A 20,913-nucleotide genomic window follows, 5' to 3' on the forward strand; every position below is an offset into this window, starting at 1 on the left:
TCTAATTTCCGGAGTTGAAATAAGGAAAACCAGTTCAATCCAGGTCAAATCACAGCACAACATATTGTCCAGTATTTTTAAAAAATGTTACTAAAGCCTTGCTGGGTTAAAATGATGACTGTAATAGTGATGATAATGCTCGTGATTCAGTGCTGGCCTGTTGTGATTGGACTGTTGCAGAGCTCTGTGTGTGAGTGGGAGGGTACTTACTTCCAAAGTTAGATGCTTCCAAATACACATGAAGGAATATGTATTCAAACTCTGTGGATTCACCTTTTGAATTTCTTTTTTATTAGACTTTGTGATGTGACTGAGGGAAACCTAAAGGCCAACAGATTCAGTCAAATACTTAATATTATCTCACGCAGGAAATTAGTTGTGAGTGGGTCAAACTAAATTGAAAACAGTAAGACAGACATATGTAACATTAGAAGGGTTAAATAGAATGAACTTGAGAACAGTCATCAGCATGTTCAATTAAAAGTAAAAGCAAGTTATTCTTGTTTGCAACTGAAACAAAACACACAGCTCGTCACCTAATGCATGTTTATTTAATGAAGTCATTGTCTCTCCATTCTCTTCAAAGGGCTATCTTAACTAAACAAAGTGAACAAGGTCAAACAAACCTAGCAGAGCAGCTTTTTACCAGGTGAATGGTGAAGGTTTCATATTCTATTTGCCTAGTGACATCACTTGCAAACACTTGAACATGTGTCCCTGAAGACTGGTCTACATAATTGCTGCTTATTGTATTCAGCAACAAATACACATTCCATACTGCTAATTTCAAGCTATATTAAAATTGCAAAGTTCGTTTTAGCTACACTGAAAGGCTTCTAATGTAATATCATCCAATGGATCCTATCAAGAAATTACAGTTGATTCTGATCCAATTGATCTATGAGTAAAACCTCAAAAATTCTTCCCTATTATGATATTAGTGATCAAATAAGTGGAGCCTGTAATCCTCCATATTTTATACTTAATATTCTTTATTCTTGGGAGACATGCTCTGAAGCGAATGTGTTGATGTGCATCATTAAAAAGGTCAGTAGAATTTTGTGCTTTCAGTGTGACTGATCCAAGAACTGAAGTTGCACAAATAGCTTGAATCCAATCACTGGGATCGCAGTTTTGGCAGGTTAACACTCTGAAATGTTCAGCGGCCACTGTGTATTCTCCATACACTGAGTATCTGATGGTTTTGGGGACATAGAAACTGAAAGCATTAGTGTTTTCTCCTCCTCAGCTATTGTGTATCACTGAGAGGCCAAGACGCTGCATCCCCAATCTCTTTCCCAGGCTGGAGCTCAGCTGTACAGCTTGAGAAATCCCCTTTAGTCACCCCTTTTAGCCTCCTTTTTACCTCTGTCAAACAATGGACCCTGCCCCACATCAGGCAGCAGCCCCCCAAACAGTCAGTGAATAAAGTTAGTCCAACACGCAGTCCTTAAACCCACCCCAAGACTGCTGCCGGGCAGCCACACTCGCAGAATTGTTTGTTAATAGTCCAATTAGATAATTGCCATCTTTCACTCCTTTTCCTCTCTCTTTCCCATAAAAGCATGAATTGCTCTCAAAGAGGGGGGCAGCTTGAAGAGGACTTCTGGCCAGCTGAGGTGACAACAAGGGCCAGAGAATGTTCCTTGTACTAGGCGACTGGTTTGAATTGAATCATTGTGGCCTAATCAATGGTCTTATTGGATTACTGGCTACTGCTGTGTTCAGAGATATTGTTGCGCTGACAATGAAAATAGCTAAGAGTTGGTGGTTGGGTGGGTGGGTAGTGGACTGGAAGGTGAGTGGTGAGAGCGGTAGGGGCCATTCCAGGGGTATGCAAATGTGAGAGTGTTGGCAGTCTAAGCACAAATAAGTTCCGTTCTCCTTTTCTTGTATTTTTCAAATGTGTAAGTTAAGATTATGAGATCTGAGGATCACTTTTGGAGCGCAATCATCTTAATACTGAAGGATGTGGTGTTAGTGGCCAGGATCTGGCTCTTTGAATCTATGCACGCCGACATAGGAAACTTTAACACAATTCCTGTCAAAGCAGAGCCCGCGTTTCTGCAGAGCTGAAACTGCCTTCCTCATCATTGCCTTCATAAATTTTGATTGATGTGGATTTGTTCATCGTGGTTTTTTTTTTTTTTTTCTACCTATCTCTCTCACTCCCTCTCTGGCTCTCTCCCTGGCTCTCTCCCTCTTTCTCGAGCCCACAGTAGCATAGTGGTGAGATCTGCACATTGCAAAATTCTGTTGATTGGCGAGAGGGAGCGCCAAAGGGAAAGACGAATCAAAGTTCGGCAGCAATCAGGTGCACTGTGAAAAGTCTGGGGAGAAAATTTCTGGCCATGTTCTATGGATGGAAGAAGGAAGCACGCATGGGAACTTTTTTCAGGTCTGGGAGAGTCAAACCCCTGTGATTATGTGCATTCATGTGGAGTTCAGGGAGGCTTGGTTGTGAGACAAGACTAATCATTTGTCTTGATTCCCTGGGCTGAGAGCAGGAAAACAGAGGGGGACGGGATGAGCAAACCCTTCTATCAAGACTTGATCTATTTCCCCAAACAATTTAGTTATTCATGAGGTTACGCAAATGTGGAGGCAGCAAAATTACCGTAATCAATTGAAACAGCGAGTCCGCATCCATGGCTCTGATTATTTGAAGATAACAAGGAAAGGGGGGCACTGAATTACTGTTGAGTTTTCCTGAGAAGTCTATGATCATTGGGCAAGGGGACTTTGGTCAGTGATAATAGGTCTCTTTGATCTGGAAACAGAAATATTTCACCAAACATTAGATAGCTGACTCTGCTGTGCTGGAGGGTGCTGTTTTGAAACTAAAACCTACTCAGACAAGCTCGTCCTCCGTGCTTTCTGAAGTCTCCTTTTTTCACCCGACAAAGGAAAAAAAAAAAGACAAACCACAGGTCCAAGAGGATAACTGAGAATGGAGGTCAGGTACAACCAAGAGACGGAGGGGATGGTGCTGAAGAATGGACTAAAGGAGGGGAAGGATAGCAAGGACTCCCAGGGCAGCTTGTCCAAAAGCTTCCTCAAGGAGCAGCAGGACTCCTTTTCCCCCTCTGGGACTCTGGGCAACTGCGAGAAGAACAGAGGGAGCACAGGGGACCCAGACTACTGTCGGAGAATACTAGTCCGAGGTAAGGCTTTTTTTGTTTCTTTTTAACAAACTTGCAGCTTGATACTGTAGAAATCGAAGAGATGAAGCTGAGGAAGGATGATCCAAGCAGCTGAAAGATTCCTGTTTTAGAATCAGGAAAAAAAGAAAGACTATCTTTCAGGACAGAATCGTGATCTGAGGCCTTTTCAATTACAGATTTAGCTGCTGATCGTGATGTGGTGGTTTTTTTTTTTTTTTTTGTGTGTGTGTGTGTGTTTTTTTAAGCATTTTGCCTAACTTTTAAACTGAATTGAATAGCAAAATGTTCCCTAAACTAGAAATCAGTTAATTTAATTTACATCTATGGAGCCTAATTAAAATGTACCTGTGGATGCATATATCGTTTTTTGTCTTTGTTTGGTTGTTTGTTGTTTATAATTTGGTAGGAAGCTAAATTATTTTTCATATCAAATCCTAAATTGTTAATTAAAGCAGAAAGATTTTTTAAACTTATATTTGCATAAAAGTTTCTTTATGTTTTCTACTGCTAATTAATGTGATGTTTCAAAAATAATTCATAATGTTTATTGTTATTAATAAATTATGAATAACATATTAACACATCCATCTATATTTGCTTGGTATAATTTAGACATGTACAAGGTCTTGTAAAAGCTGAACACATTAACACTGTATATAGATGGAAAAGATGATCAGAGTTAAAATCAATAATTTCTAAATACTGAAAAAAAGGGGTATTTATTTACATAGGAATTTATTGTAAACAAACCACACGAGTGTGTACATGACTGTCACATTATTTCTTTCATGTAGTATTGGAATATGCGTTCACTAAAATCTGGATTATGCTATGACTGCTTCTATTGAAATATTTTTCCTTACAATGGTTGTATATTTTTAACAATAATCTTTTAATAACAATAAGATTATTAAATTTCTTTTCAAGTTAGTGCTGCTTTTATCTTATTTACTTTGAAAGGGCATTTTAATAATTTTATTTTTTCTTTGTATTTTGGCAAATCTTTGAAGAGCTTGAGAAGTTTAATTACTTAAATTGCTTTAATATACCTGTGATGACTACATGCATCGGTGGATTTTCTCCTTTCTGGAAACAGGTGATGACTTAATAGTAATAGAACTGTATAATTTTTTGGTAATTTGTATTAAATGTTTCATTGTGATCTTTACTCAGCAATCAGGACATAATATGCATAATGCATCTTAATATATCTTAGCGAAATTCATTTCAAATAACAAAAAAACATAAGATACAAACATAACATAAACATAGTTTCCTGCCCATGGTATTTAACATGCATTGATAGTTTGCATTTTCATCATTTAAAACATATTACATTGTCAGCTCATTGATTTTGATCTTTGACTCATCATGCCCATCATGGTATATTTGTCTTAAGTACATAAAAGCACAAATTTACTCATTGTGATACATTTTTTGTATTTCCATACCTTTTTGCCCAATAATAATAATAATAATAATAATAATAATAATAATAATAATAATAATGCACATTCTTTGGAATTACCTATCTAAAACCAGTCTATGCAGGTATTATGTGTTGTATATCGGTTGCCTTTCTATTTCTCTCAACAAGTGTTATATTCTTGCAGATGCAAAAGGCTCCATCCGAGAGATTATTTTGCCTAAGGGTCTGGATTTGGACCGGCCCAAGCGAACCCGCACCTCCTTCACCGCAGAGCAGCTCTACCGGCTTGAGATGGAGTTTCAGAGGTGCCAGTATGTGGTTGGAAGGGAACGGACTGAACTGGCCCGCCAGCTCAATCTGTCTGAAACTCAGGTAGGTATGCATCATACGTGTCCCTTCTAGATTTAAAAACAATAATTTCATTCTGCATAAACAAAAGACTCTACTGTGCAAAAAACACCATGGATATTTTTGTTTCCAAATGACACAACATGGTTTCTTTTGCTCCTCTTTATGCCCACTACCTACATCTATTTTGATTTCAGATAAACATGTTTCATTCTATTTGGGCTATTTTAGGACTAACATTTCATTTAACTTGTAATCCATGACACAAAAACACTCCTGTCCAAAGATAAATGTTAGAATTTTTGTCTTTACAGCTGATGGATTTTATTAATATGAATCTACTTTGCAAACATTACACATTTTTCATGACACTAAGAATCATTCACATTAATAATGGTGGCATATTGGTGGTTGTGTTCACAGACTTGTCAGTGTCTGTCAGTGCCTGCAGGCTCTCACTGTTTTGATTGTTTGGTTTACATTTTGACCAGGTCACCGTTTTAACTTACGGATTTCCTTGACAGATATCTCTGTACAATAAAACTAATAAATTGCTCTTTTAGGTTAATTTAACGTAGTATCAATCAATTTAACATTATTCCCTGCTGCTTTAACGGAGCTTGCCATTTGAGCTAACACCAAGTATGGGGTCAGCAGTGGGTCAGTCAGTGTCCACCGTAGGTGAACTGTGTTTGCGCTCTATGTTTGACACCAAATTACCTCAGTCAGTCTGTAATTTAGACCAGAAGGAACCCCAGCTGTCACACTCAAAGCTGCAATGTATTTTCAGCCACAGTTTCATTCATCTATTTATTCATTTTTAAAAATGTGCAAAGTGGCTAACGTGCCAGTCTGGTGTTCGGTGTCAATGTGACGTGGCTTTCAGTGAAACTGAAGAAGCTCGACCTGGAATGGAGGTCCAAGAGAAGTCGCCCTTTGCTCACAACAAACACCTCTTTGTTTTTGTTAAGAGCTGTGTCGAATTTGCTTTCTCCTACCAAAGTCCTAATATTTTTATTTTTTATTTGATTAACACAATGACTGCTTTTAGATTATCTTTAAGACTTTAATTTGCTGCATAAAGAAACATAGAAAATAAGCTTCATATTTGGAGATGACAAAGGCTTCAGCATTTTTGCCCAGGCATGAAATGTCTTTTCATGACATTTTGGTGATATTTGTTTGAGCTGCCAGCTTCACCTCATTGTTTCCTGTGCACTGAGGGTGTAACCTTTGAAATTAACAAGATGTTCTGAGCAGACTTCAAGGTGTAAACAAAAAACATTGGCTTCTCCTTGAGATATGAAAGGGTTGGTAACTGAAGTGAAGTGAAAAAATATTCGAATGTGATTGGACTGCCAGCAGAATCGAACTGGGGGCTTGCAGATGATTGGCACATGCACATTTTGTTCTATATTAAAACAAAGACGTGTGATTGGAGGAGATTTAAAGGTATAATATATAGAAAATCCTGTATTTGTTACAACTAAAAGGACTGTGTGAAACCACACAGTGGATATGTCAGAATAACATAATCAGCAAGAGCTGGTTCTTTTGTTTGATCTTATGGGAAAAGGGGAGCAAGAAATATAAATAAATTAATTAAGGAAATTCTGATACGAGAGAAAACGTTTTTACATTCATTATCAGAAATGTGTACACAACATTTCAGAGACTAAACCATTTCATTGTGATCGTTATATATTTTATTAGAATTGGAGTGGAGCATTGGAAGTCTTTATGTTTTCAGAAACTACATGATTTAACAGTCAGATGTTGCCAGTGCTTTAGAGTTCCTGTAGGGCTGGAGCATGGACCTAGATTTTCAGGACATAGATCACAGGCAGCCACTTTCAATTGCAAAAACTGTAAGAGAAAAAAGTGGAACACTATTTACAAAATATGGATTTGTTATTCACAAATATAAACAAATATTAATGTGTTACTTTGTGTTTCTGTGTTGTTCAAGCATCGGTTTTGCTACTGTACACAAACAAAATGCAACTCATAGCTAAATAACATGATCAGCTAATGTCATTTAGAGTTTCAAAATTAAACAATTAGCAGTTTACTCTATAAATGTCAAAAAATTACAAAAAACGAACGAAAAAAAAATCCCCCAGCTGAATGGTTGTTGTCCTCAATTAAACTTTGCTATCAAAATATAATAAATTCAAGTTTAAGAAAATAAGATGATCCTCATATCTGAGAACCAAGAAAGTCCAACAAATATCCGGATTTTTTATTTTATAGCTGACATCAGCAATCCAGCCATTGTCAAAATTATTGAGAGCTCCTTTTTTTATTTAATTAATAAATGCAGCTGTAAATAAATCATCATTCGCAGACTCCTAAATAATATATTCAGGACAATTAACATGATTCAGGAAGCCATTAAATAATAAAATAATTGCATTTTATCTATCACCAAATTCAGGTGAGAGTGAGTGTCTAGATTTCAACTGGTGTTTGTAGCTTTTTTAGTCTAAAAAGCTGATTGTCTGATGAGTCTTCATTGGTTTGCAGTAGAATTGTTTTGATTTTTCACAGTGAGCCAGCTCCTCCAAGGCTGAAGAAATTCACAGTAGCTCTTGATTGTGTGTGTGTGTGTGTGTGTGTGTGTGTGTGTGTGTGTGCGCGCGCGTGTGTGTGTGTGTGTGTGTGTGTGTGTGTGTGTGTGTGTGTGTGCGCGCGCGTGTGTGTGTGTGTGAATCTACTTTATAATATACCACTGAGTAACTTTTTTCATAAAGGGAACATATTACAATAATCAAACTACATATTGTTCTCCAAAGGCTTTCTCGGTCATATCTGTTCCTCTGTAGGTGAAGGTCTGGTTCCAGAACCGCCGCACTAAGCAGAAGAAGGACCAGGGGAAAGACTCAGAGCTGCGCTCAGTAGTTTCTGAAACAGCAGCAACCTGCAGTGTGCTGAGACTGCTGGAACAGGGGCGGCTGCTGACACCACCAGGCCTGCCAGGCCTCCTACCCCACTGCAGCAGTGGCACTTTGGGCTCTGCCCTTCGTCCTCCCTCCATAGCCATGACCAGCAATGGCAATAATAGCAGCAGCGGCGGCAGTAGCACAGGCACAGCAGGCGGCAGCCCACCTCTACCCACTGCTACCAGCTCAGGGACAGTTGCAGGCCTGCAGAGCTCACCTTCGGCTCATAGCCTCTTCAGTTTCCCAATGCCCTCCTTACTCAGTGGCGTAGCCACACGCATTTCCTCCAACCCCCTGTCCATGGCTGGCTCACTAGCTGGCAACCTGCAGGAACTCTCAGCCCGCTATCTGAGCTCCTCTGCTTTTGAGCCTTACTCGCGGACCAATAGCAAAGAATCCATGGACAAGAAAATCTTGGAATGATACTCTGTTCTTGCACAGATGGATTCTTGTTGCCTCTGAACGTCTTTCAGTTGTTTACTTGGCTTTCACTGTCTTTGTTCGTTTTGCTCAATGTCTTTCATCTGTCTGTGTCAAATTCTGTAGCAGTTCATGTGTCTAACTGCACATCTGGTGCCTTGTACAAGGAAGAAAACAAAGACCTGTACAAGCTCATTTAACAAGTGGTTGTGGAAAGATTTTGCACAAAAATATTCACATAGGACTTTGTTCCACAGGTTTTGGAAGACACTGGGGTGACTACCAAGGTATCTTTCAGGTTTCGGATGAAATAATACTTAGTCTTATCTGTTAAAATATCAAAGTAGACAGAGTCCCAGAGAATATGGCTGCTTCGTTTCACACAAGCTCAAACCCTGCAGGAGTGGTAAACAGCATATTGGAGGAGGTAAAGGTGACAGAATGTTAATGTGATGGTACCTTTTAAATTTTTTTAAATTCTTTGATTGTGTTAGGTAGTGGCATGTCCATGGGGAAGATGAGAAAGCAAATGAGTTGTCAAACACCAGCAGCAGTAGGCTGTGAGATTTAATCAGTGAATTGGAATGTTAAAATTCAAAATGCAGTGTTTGAATGAACAAGGAAGGACAATTTTTCAACATAAAAATTGGGGAAACAAAAAAGTGCCTCTCATTGAAGGCCACTGCAACATAAGTGTGAGCATGAAGCCTAAAGCATTAGATATGCTCATGCAAAATGTCTTTTGTGTATCTGTTTGTATTAAGTTTGGACAAAACCAAAATTTAATCCAGAAATGGTATTGTCTGGTATTGTTTGATGGTTCATTTGTCCTGTGTTGTTTTCTCTATGGTTTGATGAGGATTTCAAGATTTTACAACACACTTTACAGCATATTTTTCTTTGAGCTGCAGCACCTGTCTTTCTTTGCTGTGATTTTATTACCACTGTGAGTTCTCAGAGTTTTGTGTAAAGTTTTTATTCTGCGCAGGAACTAACTGCAAAAATGAGTTGCTAAGTGCAGGAGTCCAAAAAAAGGGCTTCCAGCATTTGCAAGCTCCTCGCTTTTTGAACACAACAGCAAGTAACAGGTTTTACAATCAGAGTCCACAGCCTTCATAAGAGATTCAGGCAGACTGCTGCATGTGAACACTTAATGACATTATTGTTATATATAAGTGCTGGAAATGAGAAAATTAGCTTAAATTGTTATTTTATTGTAAATTATTCACTTCTGTAAGTAATAGATTATTAGTATCTTGAAAATAATGAATGAATGTATTTGCTGGGTTGAGGAATCAATCTTAAGCTCTTTGGTGCTGTTATTGTGAATTATGTTAACATTTGTGAAACGTGTGGTACAAATGTGGATATATATATTATGTACACAGATACAGACAAAGTGTTGTTTTCATTTTTCTTTCATACATGTTCCTATCATTCAATTTGTGATAAATTTCATGACTGGTATACCTCTTGTACACACTAATCTGATGTGTGTGTTCCTGAGTTGTTTTTTTACACCATTTTCAGTGAAATGTGAGCTGGCGATTTCATTAATGTTCATCCTCTGATAACAACGAAACCAGATGCAAAGCATGTAGGTGTGGATTTGATCCTTTTTAAAGATTTAATCTTTAAAAAGGTTCACATTTTAAAAAGTAATGACAGGGAGTTTTAAATACATTTCATCAGGACTGCATGCAATTCTTTTCATCAATTAAAAGTTATTTTATTAGTTATTTTATTAATTATAATTTTTTTTGTTGCCTTTCAAATGTCAGATAAAAATTTCCTACAGTCCAAGGTGACATCTTCAGGGGATGTTTTCTGGTCTGACCAAAAATCCAGAACCCAAAGAACTTTAGTTTACAAAGATCTACGGAAATGAAAAGCAGCAAATTCTGTCATTTGAGGCACTTGAATCTGGAAAGCTGGAAGTCTGGAATGGTCAGCATTTTAGAAAAATAAAAAAAATGATTACCACCATAGTTCCTCATTAATTTTATGTCTGTAAAGTAATACATTTCTTGATAATTTGTAGTAAGTCTATTATATGTAGGTGTATTTTCCTTAAATCATTTAACAGGAGACAAGGGGACACTTGATGCATTTCCAATACCGGTGGGTGTTAATATTTTTGTCTCCCTGCTCTCTATCATAGTCCATATAACTGGAGGTGTCTGACATGTTAATGTCCTCCAGTGACTTTTAAGATGTTTTTTCAGCAGTGAGTTCTTTGGGTACTTTTTTAGGTTTTGTATCTTGTTTCAGACAACATTTTTACCTGAAACAAACAATTAGTAAAGCTCTTTTTGTCTTAAAGGCGCTTCAGACACCTTCAGGGCTGAACAACCTTGGTTTTTCAAAGTTACGAAAAAAAGTATGATCTATTCTCCAAAAATGCACTAGAACTAAACATAAATGAAAAAAGTGAAGTAAAGGTCGGTGTTGTTTCTGTGAAAAGCACTCACTCACTCACTCTTTCTATGGCTTATCTGTTTCTGGGTGACAAGGGTCTTGGAGCCAATCCCAACCAATGCTCAACCAATGAAAGGCGGCCAGTCACATAGAGTCAGACAGAGACAAACAACCACTCATACTCGTAGCGACGGGAAATTGAAAGTCACCAATCAACCTAGACATGCATGTTTTTGGACATACAGTCTTCGTTGGTTCTAGTTGGTTTCATACATGTCTTTGGACTGAATGTAATTCTTTTCATCAATTAAGCATGAAAACTTCTGTCTGGAGAACATGCAAACTCCAGACAGAAGTGCCCCAGGTCTGGGAAATGAGGACATGACCTTCTTGCTTCTTGCTCCTTGCTGTGAGGCAACAGTGCTAAGTACTATTTTATTTTATATATTTTATTATTATTACCCAATATGTCAAAAGGTAATAATTTGCTTTGTTGTTCGGTATTAACACACTTTCACAATTTTAATTATTGCAGTATTATTTTGGGAGAGATTAAGAAACTGGGTTACTGTGGTATGTGATATCTGAAGTATAAATCTAGAGAGCTTTACTGGTTCCACCATCAGCAAAAACAGATTGCAGCTGCTACACAGGTGCATATGTAGTCAGTGACATATTTCAAAATTTTCTGGAAGGACAGTGGACAACTGTTTTTAGTTTACTGTCAATTGGTTTCAGTCTTGTCAAAAGTCATTTCAGTTGAGTCTCCACTGTGCTGCCCATTGAGTGTAGTCTTGTTTTAGGTCATTTTAGTCTCAGCTTTAGAAGTCATTTTCCATCCAGTTTCATCTGGTTTCAGTGTAGTCCAAGTTGTTTTCAGTCCAGTGTCAGCTGGTTCTAGTTTATTCTCATTTGGTTTCAATCTAGTCTCAGTGGTTTTAGCTTAATCTCAGTTGGTTTCAGTCAAGCCTCAGCTGGTTTATAGCTTGTATCAACTGATTTCAGACTAGCTTCATCTGATTTTGGTTGAATCTCAAATGGTTTTAGTCCAGTCTCAGTGGGTTTCAGTCTTGTCTCCGCTGCTTTAAATCTATTCTCAGTTGGTTTCAATCCAGTGTCAACTGGTTTTAGTCTGGTCTCAGATGGTTTTGATCCATTGTCAACTGGATTTCCTGGAGTCTTGGGTGCTTTTAGTGCAGCCTCAGGTGGTTTCAGTCTTGTCTTTAGTAGTTTTAGTCTGGTATTGGCTTGTTTCATTCTCGTCTCAGCTGGTTTTAGTACAGTGTCAGCTGGTTTCAGTCCAGTGTCAGCTGGTTTCAATCTAGTTACAGCTGGTTTCAGTTCAGTGTCAGCTGGTTTCAGTCCAGTGTCAGCTGGTTTCAATCTAGTTACAGCTGGTTTCAGTTCAGTGTCAGTTGGTTTCAGTCCAGTGTCAGCTGGTTTCAGTCTAGCACCAGATGATTTAAATTCATCCTTGTGTCTTCTGGTTTTAGTTGTCAACCCTTTTAGTTATATTTACCTTATACTGATAACTACGAGAAAGCTAAAAGAGATGGGATATCTTTGTTATTATATATTATAGGTTTGGGTGACAGACTGTCACTCACTGGACAGACAGGACTTATAGGGAAGACTAAAGTGGACTCTTGTTTGTAACGTAACAAAGATTTCTTACAAAGTCTTTAGATTTGCTACTTTTTCCTTTGAAAAGGGTCTCTGTATCAAGTGAATAATGTGCTATGTTGGCAACATTTTCAAACTTAATTTTGAAATAGCAACAGTCAGACTGAATGTGCATTTTTAGATAGTCAAAGGTAAAATAGCAAATAGTAATGAATGCCTTTTGCGTTAAGTTTATGACAGAACAGGTAGTAAAAGGTCTTTTACTTTTATGTTGTGTTGGACTTTTATTGAAGACAGCATCAAAGTACTGTGTCCACCACTGAGGAAATTAACCTCAGAGCAACATAGACACTGTGAGAACAAAGTGGTCTGCAAAGATGCTACTGCAAGTTTAAAGTTGTCTGTGATATGTAGATCATTTTATGTTGTGTTCTGGATTTAGTTATGCTTCTTATTGTGAAGTAATAAGCCCTGAAATGCTGGGACTGTCTAGTAACAGAAAACTGAGGGTCTTTTGTAAGCAAAGCTAAAGAAACCTGTCCTCCCCACTGTGTCTTGGGAAACTCCCAGAAATCCCAGAGGGAAAAAAAAGGTCACACTTATACCTCCAACCTCCTCCACACACCCCCCACCCCACCCCCACCTATTCTCTCCCTTCACCCAAAAGTCCAATTAGAAGGAAGGTCTGGGAGGTTTTTGTAAGTGGGGGGTTTCAAGGGTAAAGTGTATATATTTGCCAGCACAGGGCTTGCGGCAGACCACCAACATATTTTCTTCCATCATGTGCCATATACCATCAGACTACATTCTAATTTGTTATAGTAGCATTTTTTGTTATTTTTGTGCACCCTCTTGATCAGATCCCTGGATTAACATGCTACCAAGACAAATAGCATATCCTGATCTTGTAACATTAAGCCCTGCAGTGCAAGAAATCTACAAGATTCCTACTAGGTACCACAGGCCAGAGAAAAACATGTAGGTAATGACATGTTTGACATTGGTTTTAACTGAATAATTAATCCCAACACATAATCAAAGGAGTGAGTGGAGCAGAAACTAATAGAAGCAAGGTTTTTATTTATGAATTCTGTAAAATACTTTGAAACAAATAATTTTATGTCTCTAAAATAATTAAGTCAATTCCATTTGCATTGAAATACTTCAGTTTTTAATTACAATTGCAGCATATACATTTCATGTACATTTCCATGGAAATTTTCTTAATAGCCAAATGGGGGTGCTGGTTGTGATGATGATGCTTGCCAAGAGCTTCAGGCATCATTGTGTATACAAAACAAGAGGTTATTAAATGCTCTCTGAGCAGCTACTTCTCACTCTGGATGCTACAGTTTCTCACTATTGCAGAATTATTCTAAGTACTTTACTCAAAGTGGACAATCTCTGACAGCTGTCCTCTGCAAAAATTGTAATTTTTGCTTATAATGTTGTGTTTACTCATCATGTGACCAGATGGAAGCAAATAAAAAATAATAGATGGCAAAGCAGTTGAGCCTCGAGGAACACCAAAGGTCAGAAGGGAAAGCAGTCAAAGAAACATTTCAAATTACTTAAAAAAAAAAAAAGCCTAGAAAGCCTAGTTTGACAAGTCTGATCCAGCCCATTATAAGGCAGATGGTCCAACAAACACTCTGTGGTATAACATGTCAAAAGATGAGCTAAGATCAAAAAATGTTTCATTCCAATCTCAATAAACTGGTAAAAGGAGCTTTTCAGTTTCTTCGGGCTATTGCAATGATATGGATACTATTCATATTTTATTTCAATCAATCAATCACTATATTAAGTGCAAAATTCACAGGGCAAATGGTTTTAGTACACTTTAAAGAAAATTAAATCAAATACAAACATACATAAATACAAAGGACATTTAACTACAAGAAGCAGTGGTGACAAAACTAACCCTGACAGTTCCATAGACATTATATATTTTGTGTATTTAACACGTTCAAAAATATACTGGGAATTACAAACAATTGTATCATATATAAAAGCTATTGCAACGGGGTATGGCAACTTCTTGATTGCCAGATGTCCAGATGTCCATACAGAACATTCTTACAGAGGGCATTTTAACTTGGTAGGTTCAGGTATTAGCAAAAAACAACTGCAATTTACTGCCATTCATCATCAACTGACCCAGTGCTATAAACATTTACTTGAGACCCACAACCAGTGATACAAAGGCTACAGCCCACTCAATCACACTCACTGTTTTCTATTGCTTATCTGTAAGGGTCACTGGGAAGCTGTAACCTAGGTTACTCAAAACTTTAAATCAAATATGCACATATATACCATTGTTAACATAGTTAATTACTTTTACTTTTGTCCAAATGGTCTTTGTGGATTGACCTGCAAGCTAAATTAGGTCTGTGTTCATTAATTAGAATTAGAATTAGAATAACCAGCAGACAATCTATGAAGCACAATATGATTTGCAATAAATGAATGGAATGTGCCAATGAAAAGCTTTAGCTTTTGGCTAAATTGCTGTTAGCATTTGATAATGCCTTCAATACACAGTGTTGATAATATCATGTTGATCTGTCTGTCCATTCTTTCATTTTCTCCACAGCTGCCTCAACTCCTCAGGTCAGGACTCAGTAGTCAACAACTACCACAGGACATGAATGACACTCCAGGTGTTAATGACCCCACCAGATATGAAATAAAATAAAATCGAACTAAACCAAACTAAACCAAACTAAAAACTGCTAGCCTATTTTGGGTCTTTTTCACTGAAACAGCTGCAGGCTAAAAGAGCGCCAATCTCCACACTTTCAACTTCTTGTTGCAGGTTAAAGTCATTCCTGGATACCACCAGGAATTGAATTTGTACGTCAGGTCTTTGAGTAAGCCCTAACACCAACAGCAGACATACAAATTGAATTTGTGAACACTATGAAATCTGTTTTGCCTAATTTGTTGGATCTAAGGAGTTTGAGGGAAGTCACATCCCTTTGAACTCATCATAAAAGACCCAGGGGAAAAAAGGGTTTTGCTAAAATGAGGGCACTGCTCCTGTAGGAAGAAGCCCTTCACTTGCATTAATTTGCTATTTTTTGCCTGCAGGCTGAAACATTTGGATGAGCTCTCTAGAGTCAGCCTCACCATGGCAGAGCTTACTACTTCAATCTGTAGTGCTTTTTTACCATCAGAGGGTGTGTACGTGTCTGTATATGATGTGTGCTGGTTGTGTAGGGGGCATGGTTCAAAATCATCTTCAAACATTCGCTTACAAGCTATTGTGCAAAACCTGCTGTGTTAAATGAGAATGGATCAGAGCCTCCAAAATGAGAAAAACCAAACCAAACCAAAAGTTTTTAAGGGGAAAATGCACATCATTTATTTTACCTGTCACTCAGCAATTCCCTCACCAGGACACTGTGTTGGTCAATGTGTGTCTGCATGTGTGTGTGTTTATGTACAGCAGAAGTATCTACCACTTCAAGCTATACATCACTCAACATTCCAGTCACATTTTGAAATTAATTAGCAATGTCAAACTGACTCACAGTTTTGTTTTGTTTTGTTTTTTTTTAAATAACACTGTCTTATGCCTTATTCCTTGAAACTCCAAGGCTGGGGATTATGCTAAGGATATGGAAAGGGCATTGTAAATTCCACAAAACATCGATCAACAATAAGTGTTCGTGTCAGGATTAATATTGCCTGTACTTTGACGACTATAATCATTTAAAATGTCTGGCGTGAATATGCCTATTTTGATCTCCCATGAAATCAACGCAATACAGAGCGAAATGATGACGTTTATTTTAAAGTCTCAGCTTTGCTTTACCTTACAAAGGACAAAACACGTTTAAATGCAGACGCACTAGTTTTTGCATAACCATTAACAATTATAGCTTTTCGTATGTTAGCGGCACACATTGCACATTAAATGTGAAATATTTAATGTTTTATGCCCAAGTAGGGCACGTTCTGCTTTATTTGTGTGCTCCGCTCGGGTCCATCCCCTTGCCATAAAACATCCGGTTCCTCAGTGTCATATGACCAGCGCTCTGCTGTTATCTGATATTCTGTGCCAGTTAACAAAGCTCCTCGACCAACGTTAGCTAAGACATTACTTCATCCAAAGATGACAACATTGGTGGCAAACAGGGCGATGGACATCAACGGCTTGGCAGCTGCTGCGAGGACACACACTCAGGCTGTGACAAGAAATTACATCTCTCAGCCAAGGCTAAGTATGTAACGTTAGCAAGCTGCTATATGTAGCTGCCGTAGTTATAGCCAGTGGCTAGCAAGGCTGTTGCGCTGCATTTAATGACATCGAAACGGTGTGGAATGCTAATACGTTGTCAGAGCATATTGTTACTTTTATGCAGAAAGAAACACATACCACTAGAAAATGATCTATGTCACCTTCAGTTGGAAAACACGTTTTATGAACTGAAATTGAAACACAGCACAGTGTACATTTAGATTTGTTTTTACGCAATCGACCTCTACCAACCAGTTTAATGACGTCCATGACGTCCTGAACTTTATGATTTATTTTTAGTAAAACCGTTGAGTTGCTTTACAGTCTCGGATAAAATGTGAGTTGGGGCATGTAGATTAAGAAGGTACCCCCCTTTAGGCCATGGCTAGTGAATGAATGTTTTTTTCTAGTTCAACTTTAACATAGCATGTGCGGACAGTAATCTGCTAGCAGTTTAACGATCCACGAAGCTGTAAATCAAATTGGTTTTTGTGTTTTTGACATGCAACCAACAGTGCCTTTTGCGCCACACGTTATATTTTCAAATCTATGCTGAATTATATCATTTGCATCAAACAGCTTAACAGCTAAGATAACATGCTAACAGTATTAAACCCGGCGTAGAGTCGTTAACCAATTCATTTAGACGGAACTTGAATTAGATTCAGAGGTTTTTGTCGAAGGCACTGTTAATGGGTAGTGTTTGCATTAAATATCGACTCCACGCAGCACTGACGCGATGCATGGAAGCTTAGCGTTACTATAATCTGACACGTAAATGTCACCAGCCAACGGATAGAAATAGTTAGCACAATTGGTGGCCTCGAGAATGAACCACATACTTTGCAAACAGCTTTTTTCCCCCCCGATGTGCTGAGTGGAAATGGTGTAATCTACTAATAGAGTAATTGCCTCTAAAGCATAGACTCTCTGTGTCGAGCTGTGTTAATCGACCAGTTTTGACATGTTGAAGAACAGACGAGTGACAAATGGATGACCGCTCATGTGATCCGGTCACATGAGCGGTCAGCTACATCGTGAGAACATAATAGTTTCTGAGCTGGTGAAAAGAGGGAGTATGTTTATGTAATTTTAGGATTGACTTATTGGACAAAACCTATTAATGCCGACCGATAAAATAAAACAGATAATATAAAGTCTTACCGGCTATTGACATACTAAACCACAAGTCTTCTCCAGATTTAACCTCCTTCATATATAAATATATATAGAGCAGCACTTGGTATTATGCTGTAAAAGGGTGTTTAATGTGCTAACAATAATGGAATAATTTGCCTTGTTTGATAATTATTATGTCTGTTCTTCTAATATTTACTGGATTAACTGAAAAACTGTAAAAAAGAAAAGAAATCCTATATTTACAGCAGGTCTTTTTGTAAGTAAGGTAGTGTCACTGTTTTGCAGTTTCAAGAGATGAAAAACGCATTATGAAGTGTGCAAAGCTATTCTTGCTCATGATCAAGTCGGTTTTTCAATCACTGATATTTCTTACTGTCAGTAACAGAAAGAAGTGGACAGGAAGATAACATCTCATAAATCCAGGAGATTTTTGATTACAAATGCATCTGTATATTACTATCTTCATTCATAATGTTATCCATAAATCACCAGATAAATCATGTCAGAATTTCATGAAGTAATTTTACTTTAACTTAGCAGAAAGCCAAAAATCTGTGCAATTTTGGATTTTCAGAAAAAAAAAAAATCACAGTTTCATTAATGGCCAGATTTATTACTGATCAACTTTCTGTGTATAAACCGATCTGTACATCTCTAGTTTTTGAAGTGCAGTAAGATAAGATTAATTCTTTTTTGGTATTTTCACAAATTCTGGTTCAAAATACACAGAGCAATATTTTTTTCACAGTTGGTGAAATTCTTTACTTTCATATTTCAACTGACAGTCGTAATGTGTTCAAAATCAGCCTATGAACAATTGAAAGGAGTAGATTAGTATGTCTCAAATGTCATTAGCCAGCATTGTTTGAACCGAACATTGCAATTGCCTGTGATAGTCAGAATGGTTTAAGGTCACTGGTCTGATTATTGGATTATACAAGAGAGATGCTTTTTGCACTTAAGGTGTTTTATCGGGATTGGTAACCAACATTGTATTTTAACTCATCAGTTGGCAAAAGTTCACTGAAAACTCAACTGGAATTTGATCAAATTTCTCACAACTGTCCTGAATAGTTCATTGAATGCTTAGGGCTTTGGTTTTTCAAGGCTTGAGATAGGTTTCCTGCTTTGGCAATGGTAAAGAAAAGGTGTGACGCAGTTGATTCATTGTTTCCCACTCGAATCAAACAAAGGCATGATTAAGATAGCCTAATCTGCCTTGGATACCACAGTGATTAGTTGTATTCATGCACTGGCTGTATTGCTAATGTTTTGGCTGTGCTGATTATATGTTTTGAATCAACACAGGAAGATTTTGGTGCAATTTGGAACTGATGTTTAGCTTTTGCTGTGACTTTGCTGATGCTCTTGAACTGTGTTGAAGCCAGGGAGGGGATGGCTTTTCCTTTGTGCAAGTGTCAGAGAGGCAAGCATGGACTAAAAGCCTTTTAGTAAACTGGAAAGGAATGACTTAATGGAGCTTGGGCCATCTGAGAGCTAAGCAGAGAGGATGCAGCATGTGTTAAAACCTTTATCCTAAAAACATATAACCATCCTACCTCTGAAATTTTCTAATTTTCTTGCAGCAGAATGGCTTGGCTCTTTTCTCTCATCAAACACATTACCAAACATCAGTAGTCCATTCTGATGATGATGTGGCAATTCACAGCCAAATGATAATCCCAAGTAACTGTTAGGAAACTTTTTTATGTGCCCCTCTAATGCTGCATGTACAATTTATGTGACATATTTTCGGATCCTGCTGGAGGTTAGAAGAGTCTTTTTGCTTTCATGTTGCTTATACTGAATTTATATGGGAGATACTTTTGGGACCAAGTAACAGGTGTAATTTTATTGGTTTAAGTGAAACACAAAGACGATTTACATAGAACTACATTAAGTAACTTTTTCATGAATAAGAATTAATAACTTTAAAGGCCACCATTGGTGATGTTAACTCTTTTCCACTGTTTATGTTCCTAATCTATTGAATTATAGTCAGGCGGTATTAGTCATTTTATTTTCACAATAAACAGATGATTGCCTGGAATGGGAGAAAGCCTGGGTCCCACAGTGTAAAATAACCATTGTAAATTCAGTGTATTACATTTTTCTTCCATACTATTCCATCAGTACAACAGAGTTCTGTCACCACTGTGCTTTTCACATTTTCTCTTTTCAACTGGAATGTGAGTTTCATTTCCTTGTTGTGATTATTCAAAGTTTCTGTAACTTTCTGCTTTGAGACACATCTGAACAGCTGAATTGCTGAGCATCATAAAAAGCCTATATAGCCATCCTCCATAGGGTACATGCTGGTTTTCTAGCCCACGTCCTGGCACACTACTGCCAACTCTGTGTAGCATTTTCTTTACCGGGCTGTTGATATACCCTCTTTCCACCATGGGATGGTGAGGTCAACCATCAGAACCCCCTTCAACATTTTGGATTACATTACAGTGTCTGGCTCCAGACTGATTTCTCTTTGGAAGACCAAACGTAAAAGTATAAAATTTTAGATTTTTATATTTTAATTGTATTGACAGATTTATGACTTCAGATACAAGCTCTAAATAGTATTGGCCCTGAGTTGAGACAGAGCTAATATTCTATCTTGATTCATTTTATACAGAACAACTTTTTGTGCGAATGATGATCTGACATCAACATATGACGAATGGACTCAGCCATGTCTTTCCTTCTAAGGAGACTATAATATTACCTTGTAGGAAATCAGACCATGTTCATTATAGCCAGTTGCCAGGCATCAAACAATCTATAAGATCCAAATAATAAGAGTTTTTCACCACCTTATTGTCTTGACACAGCTCTAAGAGAGGCAGCTATTGAAAAGCCATTCAGAGACAGAACAGCAAAATAAACAAATTACGACAATTCTCATCAGACCAAGTCTTTTCTTTTAAGAGCCCTTTGTCTCTGTCATGTCAAATGTGACAAAAGCTATTAGCCCAAGAAATCGCTTGTCTTTGTTTTAGTGGTGAATTCTGTCATTTAGTGCTATGAAAAGACACAGAGCAATGCACTATACTTCTTTGTAGAGATGTAATTAATTGTAATAATATAGTAATGGTAAACAAATGTCTCATCTGTCACCATGAAAGTAATTTCTATAAAATCAATGTTATTTTTGTTAAAGTTCTATAATCCACATTCTAATTA

General features: G+C 37.6%; 2 protein-coding genes across 2 annotated transcripts in view; both read left to right on the plus strand.

Annotated features, from left to right (window-relative positions):
• Positions 1-2,950: 2,950 nt before the first annotated feature.
• vax1 (ventral anterior homeobox 1) lies at positions 2,951-8,306 on the plus strand. Its single transcript, XM_029521695.1, has 3 exons — positions 2,951-3,164; positions 4,778-4,965; positions 7,767-8,306. The coding sequence occupies exons 1-3, from the start codon at positions 2,951-2,953 to the stop codon at positions 8,304-8,306; spliced, it is 942 nt and encodes a 313-aa protein (XP_029377555.1).
• Positions 8,307-16,383: 8,077 nt separating this feature from the next.
• The window catches only part of atp6v1ba (ATPase, H+ transporting, lysosomal, V1 subunit B, member a), a 31,373-nt gene continuing 26,843 nt past the window's right edge, over positions 16,384-20,913 (plus strand). Inside the window, exon 1 of the mRNA XM_029520973.1 lies at positions 16,384-16,576. Within this exon, the coding sequence (XP_029376833.1) occupies positions 16,468-16,576 (109 nt within the window). The 5' untranslated portion in view covers positions 16,384-16,467. The remainder of the gene's footprint in view (positions 16,577-20,913) is intronic.

This window comes from Echeneis naucrates, chromosome 15 (genome assembly GCF_900963305.1).
Source record: "Echeneis naucrates chromosome 15, fEcheNa1.1, whole genome shotgun sequence".
In the NCBI taxonomy this organism is placed as follows: domain Eukaryota; kingdom Metazoa; phylum Chordata; class Actinopteri; order Carangiformes; family Echeneidae; genus Echeneis; species Echeneis naucrates.

What these genes read in the sequence shown, in the direction of transcription:
- vax1 (XM_029521695.1), top strand. Translation starts at nt 2,951, where the DNA reads ATGGAGGTCAGGTACAACCAAGAGACGGAGGGGATGGTGCTGAAGAAT. An exon ending in TCGGAGAATACTAGTCCGAG is followed by an intron (nt 3,165 to 4,777) that starts GTAAGGCTTTTT and finishes ATATTCTTGCAG; the next exon opens with ATGCAAAAGGCTCCATCCGA. An exon ending in TCAATCTGTCTGAAACTCAG is followed by an intron (nt 4,966 to 7,766) that starts GTAGGTATGCAT and finishes GTTCCTCTGTAG; the next exon opens with GTGAAGGTCTGGTTCCAGAA.